Source organism: Onychostoma macrolepis, chromosome 01 (genome assembly GCF_012432095.1).
Source record: "Onychostoma macrolepis isolate SWU-2019 chromosome 01, ASM1243209v1, whole genome shotgun sequence".
NCBI lineage: Eukaryota > Metazoa > Chordata > Actinopteri > Cypriniformes > Cyprinidae > Onychostoma > Onychostoma macrolepis.
The window spans coordinates 38200505-38213296 of record NC_081155.1 but is presented as its reverse complement, the minus strand read 5'-3'; the positions used below and the strand labels follow the sequence as shown (position 1 = coordinate 38213296).

General features: G+C 35.3%; 1 protein-coding gene across 6 annotated transcripts in view; it reads right to left on the bottom strand.

Annotated features, from left to right (window-relative positions):
- The window catches only part of dmd (dystrophin), a 104859-nt gene that overhangs the window by 40894 nt on the left and 51173 nt on the right, over positions 1–12792 (bottom strand). For 5 of the 6 annotated variants that reach the window (XM_058769897.1, XM_058769934.1, XM_058769905.1 and 2 more), the window contains 15 exons: positions 9048–9200; positions 8649–8819; positions 7358–7468; positions 7018–7163; positions 6289–6412; positions 5605–5780; positions 5294–5441; positions 4988–5119; positions 3807–3956; positions 2904–2984; positions 2628–2709; positions 2330–2496; positions 1060–1177; positions 309–520; positions 18–172 (listed from right to left, as the gene is read on the bottom strand). In XM_058769897.1, coding sequence (XP_058625880.1) covers positions 18–172; positions 309–520; positions 1060–1177; positions 2330–2496; positions 2628–2709; positions 2904–2984; positions 3807–3956; positions 4988–5119; positions 5294–5441; positions 5605–5780; positions 6289–6412; positions 7018–7163; positions 7358–7468; positions 8649–8819; positions 9048–9200 — 2126 coding nt within the window. Of the gene's footprint in view, positions 1–17; positions 173–308; positions 521–1059; positions 1178–2329; positions 2497–2627; positions 2710–2903; positions 2985–3806; positions 3957–4987; positions 5120–5293; positions 5442–5604; positions 5781–6288; positions 6413–7017; positions 7164–7357; positions 7469–8648; positions 8820–9047; positions 9201–9966; positions 9982–12792 lie in introns of those variants that run through there. The other variant, XM_058769915.1, reaches the window with a different exon arrangement.

Genomic DNA, 12792 nt, shown 5'->3' with positions numbered 1-12792 from the left:
TTTGAACAGAAGCTCACCGCTTTTTGATGTTGGCCCAAGCTAGATTCATGCTCTCAGTCATTTGTTTAACTTTGCTTGTGTCATCGTCTGCATAAAGGGTCAGTAGTTTGTTTGCCAGCTCATTGGTGACATTCATCTGAGCTTGCCACTGCTGCATATCCTTAGAAAGTTGCTGCAATAGAATAATACAGCATTTATTTGTAGTAATCAAATCACATGCATTCATCTGCAGTTCATTCAAGGAACACAAGCACACTGACTCGCTTATGTTCTGTCATGAAATAGATATTGTGTTCATTCTACATTACCTTGAGATCTGCATTTTGGCCTTTTAAATCATCAGCACTGTGAGGAACTTTTTTCCAGCTCTCCAGTTTTTCATTGGCTTTCTTAATGAGAGGCTCCACCCGTTTTCTGGCCTCCAGCCAATCGCTGGAGTCCTTATACATGTTCTGCAGCTGAAGGACCCTGCTCGTCAGCTTGATGTGGGAATCTTCCCAGTGTGCTTGTAATTTTTCAACTTGAAATAAAAGACAGAAAGTTTCTAAAGAACAAGTCTGAAAATCATAGTCATAATTCATATAATGGTCTATAAAATGGTCTAATTATTTTTGAATGAATAAATAAATAAATTGATTGATTGATTGATTGGTTGGTTGAAAAACTGATTGTTTCTCACAACCAAATACAATGCCATTGTTTAACAACAATTTTACCTTTTTTTTATTTCAGAAAAAATAATAATAATAATTTTGTATGAGCAACAAGATATTGCACCAGATATTATTATTATTTTTTTTTTTTAAATCCAAACGCTTAAACTCTTTTGTCTTATAGTATATTTTAGTTTGTGTTCAATAGTGTTGTCTTATAACACTATACGACCTTGAGATGCCTGTAAAGACACAATCCTTGCCAACACTCATTGTTTACTTTCTGCATTATTTCTGAGATTTAGTTTTCCATCAAGCCGTTACAATGTTAGAACCTTCATATCACCACAAATACAGTGTATCACTGAGAGAGAATATGGAAATGGATGAGGCAAAGCTGACTTACTGCGGTCTGTAATGGTTGCCCGTGTCTCAGGGTTATTGGTTTTGTTCTTCAGGTTCTGAGCCGCAGTGATTTGTTTGTTCAGCTGTGGGCATCTTTGCTCCATGTCTTGCAATGTTGACTGTTCAATCACAGCAGAAAATTCTTTTACTACAGAGTTGTGTGGGATCTTGTGGTCTCATGAGGCCACTATATGAGGTAAAAGAGTCCTACTGTATATTTTTTGTATTATGTTAGTACACCAAATATATTTTGGTGATATTGATTATATTGGTTTAATAGTTTTATATTATATTGGTGATTATAATAATAATATTACTAGGGCTGTCAATTTAACATGTTAATTTGGTTTGATTAAATAGAGGAAAATGTTTGATTAACATTAACATTTGTAAGTAATCGATCTCACATTGCATGCAGTTGCTGATGATCATGATGCAGATCGACTGACTGTGTGATGTAACCTATTAGAATACAGTTATGTGAGCTTAAAATTCAAGACATGGGGCAAAAAAAAAAATCAATATTAAAAAAATAAATAAATAAATAATAATAATTTCCTTTAAACCCTATAAATCTCATAGCATTATTTATGCAATTCTAAATACTTAACAGTCTGTGTAAATATACCTAAATGATTCTGGCAACATATATATATATATATATATATATATATATATATAAAATACTGTTCAATTAAAAAAATTTAATAAATATTATTGAATAATTTAATTATTTTGGATGCGATTAATCGTTTGACAGAATATTATTGAAATATTATTGAATAATATAATTATTTAAATTAACACACACACAAACACAATATGTACCACAATTACATTTTTAAACACCATTTTCTGACCATTTTCAGTTTAATTAACAGCCTATTTTTTAATTCTGTGCCTTTAAGACTTGAGTATTTAAATGCCATCTTCAAGGTTCTTCATCTTCATGATTTTTGCAGCTCAACTGAACAGTATTTTCCTTGAATGAATACTTTACCTAATAATAATAAGGTTTTGTCTGCTGCTAATTTCAAATGTGAAAAGGCTAGCCAATCAAAACAGAGCTCATTAACAGTTACTGTACAGCCTGCGTAATTCTAAGGGTCAGAGAAAGGGTGGAAATTGGTTACATTTTTGGTTAAACTAAATTCTCTTTGCTGCTTTAGGGAGCATGGAGAAAAGATGAAATGTTGCCCCTGCAGGACAGTAAACAAAGTATTTTACTGTGGAAATGGAATAAGAGCTGCAAGCTGACGTCACAATCTGACCTTGAGTTTCACCGTCATTTCGTTGATCTCGTCAAGATCTCCGACCATTACTCTCTGAGTCTGGACCATGTGATCCAAAAGAGTGAGCCAATCATCAAGCTCCGACCAGGATTTATTGAATTTATCAAGGGCTGCATCTCCTGCTGCACTACCGGTCAAAGTTACGGCTGGAAAGTAACAAATTATCTTTTGTTCAGACTTTCAGACATCTAACATCACATCAGCAACATGAGATGTGCGTGAATTTTAATAGCATATTATTGTAGCTTCAATCATCACACATTATGCGATTTCATACCTGCGAGCTGGCATTTGTCTCGCCAGTCTTTAAGGAGAACTTGAATAGATGTCCAATCTGCACTGAGGCCATCAAACTGCCCCTGGAATACATCAATCCAGGAGAATTACATTAAATTAAGTTTCATGCCATGAAACTGATAGACTGATATAGTCTGATATATTACATTACAGTACAGCAATGGTAGATACTACTGGGAAGTGTGCGGAGTAATCTAATATCATAGTCATAGTGTTTCTGAGATCATATTTAATAATATCATGGTCGATTACACACCTTCGCCGGTTGGCATGGTGGTCTCTCTTTTGCCAAAACGGCTTCCACTGCTGGTTTCTTTTCCTTTACATTCTCCTCAATCTACACAAAGTAAAAATAAAAGATATTAACAACAACCCTCGTTAAACGAGCAAACTAGTCCAGGTCACGTCACTCCAAAATCAAAGGGAAAAAAAATATATATATATATATATTTAATTGATTTTGGGGGTGAAATACCCTTAACTATGAAAAGGAGCTTTGGTTTTTGGTTTTGAAAAAGAAGAAGAAAAAAAAGGTTAAAGAAACAGCATGCAGCAATGTGCAAATCATAATAAACTGAGTACAGCCAAATCAGAGTAAACCAGCCACAAACAATTCAACACCACATAAGTACAGACGTACTGATTTTTTCATAAGTTCAGTAACTGAAAGAACAAATGATTTCCTGAACCCATTAGTTCCATGTCTAGGGAAGCGAAACCCGTGTCTTGATGGGAGCAGCTCTGTATGAAGATGATGCTGGGAGTCTAATTAAATAGACAGTCTATGTCGTCTAAAAACCCTCTTGGTACAAATTTGAGAGATTGTGTAAAATAAGACCAGTGGGTTGGTGACAGTTAAATAATATTATTTTCTTTTCCCTAAAGACTCTGACCGGCAAAGCAATGGGTCATTAAAAACGTTAAATCAGTCTTTTTTAATAGAGTACAACATTAAACTTTCCTTAATCTTTGAAAACACCTTGTCGCTGAATGAAGGGATCAAATAAGCAATGTGATGGTTGCCAGCCATGAGCCTCTACCACTACACCACACCAGGCTAATATTACTGCTTGAAATAAGACAGACAGCAATATTATGAAACAGCAAGACTGTGGGTAGTGTGTTCTACATATGTGCTTGATCACGTCTGTGAGATTACCTTTGGGTCCACTGCAGCAGGGGACTGCTCAAGCTGATTCTTTGTAGTGGAGGCCCAAATTGAGAGCTTGGAGAGCTGTTCCTGGTACAAAGACAAATCCCTCAGGAGATCCTCGATTTGTCGCTGCTTCTCAGGAAGATCAGTGGACACCTTTGGAATAGAGAAAGAAACATTTAAAGTTCTTTGCAGTAAATCACTGCAGGAGGGAATCTTTCTAGAACATGTCCAGGTAATATTTTACACCAAAATCTTGAAATATTAAAAATATCAGTGTTAAAATTAAGAGAATTAAAAATAAATATTATTTTTCATTAAGAACATAAAGCTTATTTTTAGGACCATTATCACTTTTTGCATTATTTTCATGACATTTTCAATTTTTTATAATAAAAAAAAGGGGGGAAACCATTTGAACCCCAACAATATTTGGAAGTCACTAAAGTCACATTTTAAAATATATGAAATTCACTGTCTTAACAACATAACCGCTTGAACAAAACAACAAAAAAAGGGAAACAGTATCATAGTATTACACTGTAAAAACGCTGTAACGGAAGATTTTTGGAGTAAGTTTTTCAGTCTTTCCACTTAAAAATTTCAATGTGTTACTTGCTGTTTTTGTAATTAATTGTGAAATTTACTAGCAATTTCTGAGAGGATAATTTTTTTTTAAGTGTAGTCACACTTTAAAATGTATTAATTTCACTGTATCAACAAAATAGTACATTTACAAAACATAAAAAAACATTTACAAAATAGTACAAAACATTTATGAAGTATTTATATAACATATTTGTAAAAATGCATTTAACTTATGCTAACATAAAAAATATATATACAGTATCAATGCATTACAGTAGCCTGAGGACAATTAAACAAGAATCACCAGTTTTGAGGAATTAATGAGAATTTAGGGGGAAATATGCTTAATTGTCATGAAAATAATGTAAGAATGCAAATAAAATAAAAATGAATTATTATGGGGTAAAATACAAAATGTTTTCTTGAGATGAATCTTAATGTATTAGATGTACGCTATTATGCAACTACAATTACTTGAATCCAACTATTCAATGATAATGCCCTCATTAGACTGTAATCACGCCAAGGTCACAAAATCATTGAATTTAATGGGCCAGAAAGATCAAACAGTAGAGAAGGAAAGAAACGATTTAGATTACCTTGGCCCATCGCATGTTGATAACCTTTAGATGTTTCTCCAGAGGTTTGACTTTATCAGCTGGGAGAGATGAGCCTTTGCTGTTGATCTGATGAAGCGCTTGTTTCCTGCTCGGCAGTTCCACCACCCGGGCCTGAAGATTTCCACACACACACAATGCACACACACACATATTAATTATCTGCTCGTCTTTGTGACTCATTTTTGGTGATTTGCCTCATGGGAGAATTAGAATTTTAATATGGAGCTAAAAGCTATGTTTTTGTTTTCCCCATGTGTGGTATCTTTTTAAGCAAGTGATTTTTACCTTCACTTTTTCTAATGTTGCACTGAGCTGTTCCTTGTGACCTGCTTCCACAGGAAGTGCAACCACAGCTTCTGCATCATCCAGCCAGGACTGAAACTCCCCCATGTCTTCATTTAACTCGGCAAGAACCATTTTTGCCCCTGCAGACCTAAAACACACAGCAGCCATATTTATGCATTCCTTCAAAATAAGGACAAAAGAGGTCAATTACGTAGGTGTTTGCTGCTCAAATTGAATTATGCTAAGATATTCAAACGTGTGCGGCTCTCTCACAAGCTGCCTGCATTAATGCGTCCTGAATTTTTACTAACCGTCTCTTGATCTCAGTGAGCTGGTTGGACACTTTGGCCCAGCGGGAGTTGATAGAGGCGAGCTGCTGTTTAATGTGGTCCCTGTCGTCCTTACTGCACTGTGGAGTCAGATCTGTCCCAAGAGCATTGAGCACCTTCACTGCTGCTTCCTGTTTCTCCAAAGCCCCCTGGAGCTCCTGGGAAAGTAGAATGTCGCATTATGGATGCTCTGAAAACTATTCTAACATGACTTACTGCCTGGTATCACTTTCTATGAAAGCTTTATATAATGCTTTATTACTGATAATAGTTATTAGAAATAATCCACTCAAATATGAAAATTATGTCATTATTGTTCCAAACCGGTATGACTTTCTTTGTTTTGTGGAACATAAAAATGATATTTTGAAGAATGTTGGTAACCAAACTGTTTGATTTCCATTAGATGGATAAAAAATAGGAGTCAATGGGAACCGAGACTCTTTGGTTATCAACATTCTTCAAAATATCTTCTTTTGTTTTCTGCCTAAGAAAGAAATGCATACATGTTTGGTAACACATGAGGGTGCATAAATCATGACAGAATTTTCATTTTTTGTTTAACCATTCCTTTAGTAGTGGTCTTAATATATTATACAGAATACAATTTGTTATATATTATATTTAAATAATAAGATTGTAGCCACAGATTAAATTTATGATTACCTTGAGGTGGTTTCTATTATTCATGGGGTCTTGCTCATACTTCACTATCGTCCTCTCAGCATCTGTGAGCCAATTGTCAAGCGTTTTATGCTCCTCGCTGAATTTCTTGGCTTTTTCAAGGCGCCTGGACAGCAACACAAGTGGACAAAGAGAACATTTTGAGTCAGAGAGTAAAGAGAGAGAATGTAGCGAACATAAAAATCAATATTCTTATTTCAAATGTAAAATTTATTGGAATCAAAAGTTAATGTGAACATTATTTAATTATAAAGCATTAAAAAACATTTTTGTGGCTTACTAACTGACAGCTCATTTAGAATCACTCCTTTACTTATGACTAGAAGATTGTATAGATTTTCTGAGGCATTCTAAATACTTCATCTGTTAGCAAATTCTTTTAATTAAAACTATCAAATTTTGTTTCTGTTAACTGAAATAAAGCTGAAATAAAATATCTATATTAAAAATGTAAAAACTCAAATTCAACATGTTGCCTTTGCAACAGGAGTTAAAGTATATAAATTACTAAAACTGAAATAAAAGCTTAATATAAACATGACAGATTACTAAAACTTAAACTAAAATTTAAAAATAAAAGCACATTTAAAATATTAATAAATACTATAAGAAGATAACGTTCACAAACACCTCGCCTATTTAATAACACATTCTATTGACTCATTTAAGTGACAAGGCAAATTTCAACAGTGTAATGTCATTCATCCTCACGTGAGTCGGTCATGATAGAGCTTTTTAAGGTTTTCCCAGTTGGTTCTGAGCAGCTGGACCAGTAAACTCTCCTCCGGATAAGAGGCACCTCTTCCCAGAGCTTCCGTCACTGGACTCTCCAGTTTATCCAGATTAACTTTAACCTCCTAAATCACATGCAACACAACTGATTAAAGCATTTATATTAGTTTTACTGCTGTTTCAATGGTGGGCTTAAAACAAATTGTGTTAATGTTCAGCTCATGAGCAAATCTATAATAGACTGAATCAGCTCTTGGATACAAAAATGCATTGACTAATAAAATCATTTGTAGAAATGAGACATGGTTTATAATATAACCTTAAGGCACTTCTCTTGTTGGGGAACGTTGATGAATGCTGCAGACCAGCGCTCAGGAGAGTTCAGCAGAGCTTCGTTTTCAGCGATACACTGCAGCAAAAACTGCAGCTCCTGAACATACAAGGATGGAGAACAAATGTGTCTCATTCAATTTTACTTAGATGAAAAAAAAAACAGATCACTGTTCAATGAAGCGCAATAAACAGATGGAAAAATGAATGTTCAGGAAATAAAAACAAAACAAAACAAAAAACATTTCATACAACTCAATTGTTTTTTAATCCCTGATTAAATCAGTAAACCATAAGATGCAGCACATTACAGTGATTTTAACACAGGAAAATTTTCCCAAATACTATAGTATTTAAAAAAAAAAATTTATGTGACCCTGGACCACAAAACCAGCCATAAGGATACATTTTTTGAAATTGCGATTTATACATCATATGAAAACTGAATAAATATGCTTTCCATTGATATATGGTTTGTTAGGATACGACAATATTTAAACACCTGGAATCTGAGGGTGCAAAAAAATCTAAATATTGAGAAAATCACCTGTAAAGTTGTCCAAATGAAGTCCTTAGCCATGCATATTACTTAACAAAAATTAAGTTTTGATCTATTTACGGTAGGAAATTGACAAAATATCTCCATGGAACATGATCTTTCCTTAATATCCTAATGATTTTTGGCATAAAAGAAAAATCAATAATTTTGACCCATACAATGTATTATTGTTGGCTATTGCTACAAATATACCCATGCGACTTAAGACTGGTTTTGTGGTCCAGGGTCACATATAAAATACACATTTTCAATATTTACTTTCTTTTGAAATGTTCAAAATCTTGAAAAATTATAAATATTAGTGCTGTCAAACGATTAATCGCGACCAAAATAAAAGTTTTTGTTTACATAATATATGTATTTGTGCTGTGTATATTTATTATGCATATATAAATACACACACATGCATGTATATATTTCAGAAAAATATGTTTTTATATATTAAATATATTTATTTATAATATAAATTATATGAATATAAATATAGACGTAAATAAATGTAAATATTTTCAAAATATATACATTATAAACATACACAGAACGCACACATATATTATGCAAACAAAAACTTTTATTTTGGATGAGATTAATCGTTTGACAGTACATAATATGAAGGTACTGGATGCATTCAATCCATCTGCCTTTTTACTTCTTACTAATTTCACAATAAATTTGTTAAGCCAACATCTATTGACTTTTTTACCACCAAGAGCACACTTACACTTTTGTGGCGCACTTGAGTGAAATTAACATCCAGCTCTGCCCAGCGTTTATTGACCGGGAGGAGGCGGGGCTCCACCAGCTTGGCAGCTCCACCCTCTGAAAGCATGCGACCCAGTCCGCGCAAGTCCTCCAACTTCGGATGCTGCTGTTCAATCTCAGAACCAACTGCCTGATGGAAAACATACATCAATTAATTTGGTGCAAAGTCTTGAAATACCCTTCAACTTTTTAAGAAGGAAGCAAAGGGACTTAAAAGACACAGTAAGTTCCTTTATACTTTTAAAAAAGAACATCCCTGGTGGGAAGAACTTTGGAAAGGCTACTTTGAAGAAGCTAAAATATAAGAATATAAATAATAATTAAGACTGGTAGTGTACACAGAAACTTTCACTCTCACTTTCACTCGGGGCTCCTCGGGGGGATCTGGAAGCTCTGCTAAGGTCTTCTCAATTTTGTCCAGCCACTCTATCATGTCATCCGTTTTCTTACAGAACTGGTACCACTGCGGGGCAAGAGCAAGGGCCTTCTTCTTTCTCAGGGCTCTCAGATTCTATAAATGCAGAATGAATATATTAAGACTCTTTACATATGGTACATTCATACATAAAAAACAATGAACAGTAAGTCTATGATTATATAACCCAGCAAAACATGATTTACCCAAGTTTAACATACCAACTCGAGCCCAAACCCTACATCTAAAATGACTGGCTGCTGATAGTATGATAGTAACTACTCTAGAAACTAACCCCATCCCTGACCTTTGTTTTGACCATGTTTCTAACCTACCATAACCAAAGTGTGACCTTTCTTATTCCAGTTTTGACCTTGTCTCTGACCTGAATAACAAAACAGGAGTTCAACCTAACACTGACCTCACTGACTGATTGTCCAGAATATAATTCTTAAATATAACAAGCCATTGTCAATTTAAGCATAAACCTCACTAAATTGTTAGATTTATGCATAAAACAAAACAAAAAATAAATAAATACATATATACTGTATATGAAGAGTTCAGATGCAAAAGCCTCTAAGTGCCATTTGAAATGTTCTTCTAAAATGAGCATTTTTCTCAGGCTCCTATGTTTATGTTCAGTTTTTTCACTTTAATGGCAATGCAAAGAACCTATTCTTTGCCATTAAAGTGAAATTACTGAACCTACATACGAGAGCCAGAGAAAAATGCTCATTTTAGAAGAAAATTTCAAATGGCACTTAGAGGCTTTTGCATCTGAACTCTTCATATATATATATATATATATATATATATACAGTCAGGTCCATAAATATTGGGACAACGACACAATTCTAACATTTTTGGCTCTATACACCACCACAATGGATTTCAAATGAAACGAACAAGATGTGCTTTAACTGCAGACTGTCAGCTTTAATTTGAGGGTATTTACATCCCAATCAGGTGAACGGTGTAGGAATTACAACAGTTTGCATATGTGCCTCCCACTTGTTAAGGGACCAAAAGTAATGGGACAATTGGCTTCTCAGCTGTTCCATGGCCAGGTGTGTGTTATTCCCTCATTATCCCAATTACAATGAGCAGATAAAAGGTCCAGACTTCATTTCACGTGTGCTATTTGCATTTGGAATCTGTTGCTGTCAACTGTCAAGATGAGATCCAAAGAGCGGTCACTATCAGTGAAGCAAGCCATCATTAGGCTGAAAAAACAAAACAAACCTATCAGAGAGATAGCAAAAACATTAGGCGTGGCCAAAACAACTGTTTGGAGGTAGTGTCATGGCGTGGGCATGTATGGCTGCCAGTGGAACTGGTTCTCTTGTATTTATTGATGATGTGACTGCTGACAAAAGCAGCAGGATGAATTCTGAAGTGTTTCGGGCAATATTATCTGCTCATATTCAGCCAAATGCTTCAGAACTCATCGGACGGCGCTTCACAGTGCAGATGGACAATGACCCAAAGCATACTGCAGAAGCAACCAAAGAGTTTTTGAAGGGAAAGAAGTGGACTGTTATGCAGTGGCCAAGTCAATCACCTGACCTGAATCCGACTGAGCATGCATTTCACTTGCTGAAGACAAAACTGAACGGAAAATGCCCCAAGAACAAGCAGGAACTGAAGACGGTTGCAGTAGAAGCCTGGCAGAGCATCACCAGGGATGAAACCCAGCGTCTGGTGATGTCAATGCGTTCCAGACTTCAGGCTGTAACTGACTGCAAAGGATTTGCAAGTATTAAAAAGTGAAAGTTTGATTTATGATTTATTATTCTGTCCCATTACTTTTGGTCCCTTAACAAGTGGGAGGCACATATGCAAACTGTTGTAATTCCTACACCGGTCACCTGATTTGGATGTAAATACTCAAATTAAAGCTGACAGTCTGCAGTTAAAGCACATCTTGTTCGTTTCATTTGAAATTCATTGTGGTGGTGTATAGAGACAGAAATTTTAGAATTGTGTCGATGTCCCAATATTTAGGGACCTGACTTTATATATATATATATATATATATATGTATGTATTGGAACAGTAAAGACAAAATTGTTCTGTTGGCTGTGGAGTCAAGACATTTGCAAATATGATTAAAAGATGAATATGAGACAAAACTACAGCATGTCACATTTTGTTATTAGCCGTTTCAACACATAGATGTTTTACCAAATAAAAAGAACAGCACTTTTAGAGCTCATCCCACTCATTGATGTGAGCATAAGTATTGGGACAGTTGAACATAAGGCAGATATAAAAGATTAAAAGCTATTATTTAGTTGCAGATCCCTTGCGCACAATCACAGCAGTGAGTCTGTGACCCATAGACATCACCAGACTCTTGGTCTCATCCTTTGAAATACTTTTCCCAGCCTTTAATGCTGCCAATTCCAATTGCTGCTTGTTTTGGGGAGTTTCTGCCTTTACTCTCCTCTTCAGCTGGTGAAATTCATGTTCAATCGGATTAAAATCTGGAGATTGACTTGGGCAATCTAAGACTTTCCATTTCTTTGCCCTTATAAACTCCTTGACTGAACTGGCAGGGTGTTTTGGGTCATTGTCCTGATGCAATATGAAGCACTTCCCAATGAATCTGGTGGCATTTTCTTGAATATTGGTAGGTAGGATGGTTTTGTACCTTCCAAATTCATTCTGCTACTGTCATCATACATTAAGTCATCAGTAAAGTTGAGAGGGCCTGTTCCAGAGGCAGCCATGCATACCCATGCCATGACACCACCTCCACCATGCTTTACAGATGAGGTTGTATCCTTGGGATCATTGCAGTTCCCTTTTTTTCTCCACATTTTTGCTTTCCCATCACTTCGATAAAGGTTCATATCTTTGTCTCATCCATAAACACAGTTCCAAAACTCTTCTGGCTCACCTTTGTGCTTTTCTGCGAACTCTAATCTTGCCTTTCTATTTTTGGAACTGGTCAGAGGTTTTTATCTTGCTGTGTAGCATCTGTAATTCTGTGTCAAAGTCTCCTGAGGACAGTAGATTGTCAGAGCATCACCCCAGCTTTCTGGAAGTTGTTGGTGATTTTACAGACACGTCTTTTAGGGTTCAATTTCACAGCTTTTATGATTTGTCTGTCATCAACTACTGTTGTTTTCTCAGCCGATCAGGTAGTTGTAGGTTGCTGGTGTCGCTGGTGGTTTCCAAACTCTTGATTTCTCCATGCCCTTTGTTTTTGCTATAGCTATAATTGACTTCCTCTTTTCTTTTAGCATCCAAATTGCTTGCTTTTCTCTCAAAGTCAGCTCCCTCATCTTCATCCTGGTTTGTGTGTGTCGTCATTGAATGCAAGATTAAGAATACAGAAGTAATGGATATAACATACAACACATTCCCTGCTTTTAATATATGAATAATTAATGCGACAGGACACAGCTGATCACTTAGAAAGACCTGTGAGGCAACTGTTCCAATACTTATGCTCACATCAGATAGAGGGATGAAACTCTAAAAGTGCTGATCTTCTTAGCTGGTAAAACATCTGTGTTGAATCACCCAATAATAAAATGTGACATTCTGTAGTTTTGTCTCATATTCATCTTTTAATCATATTTGTAAATGTCTTGACTCCACAGCCAACAGAGCAATTTTGTCTTTACTGTTCCAATACTTTTGGAGGGCACTTTTTTTTTCTTTTTCTTCTTTGCTT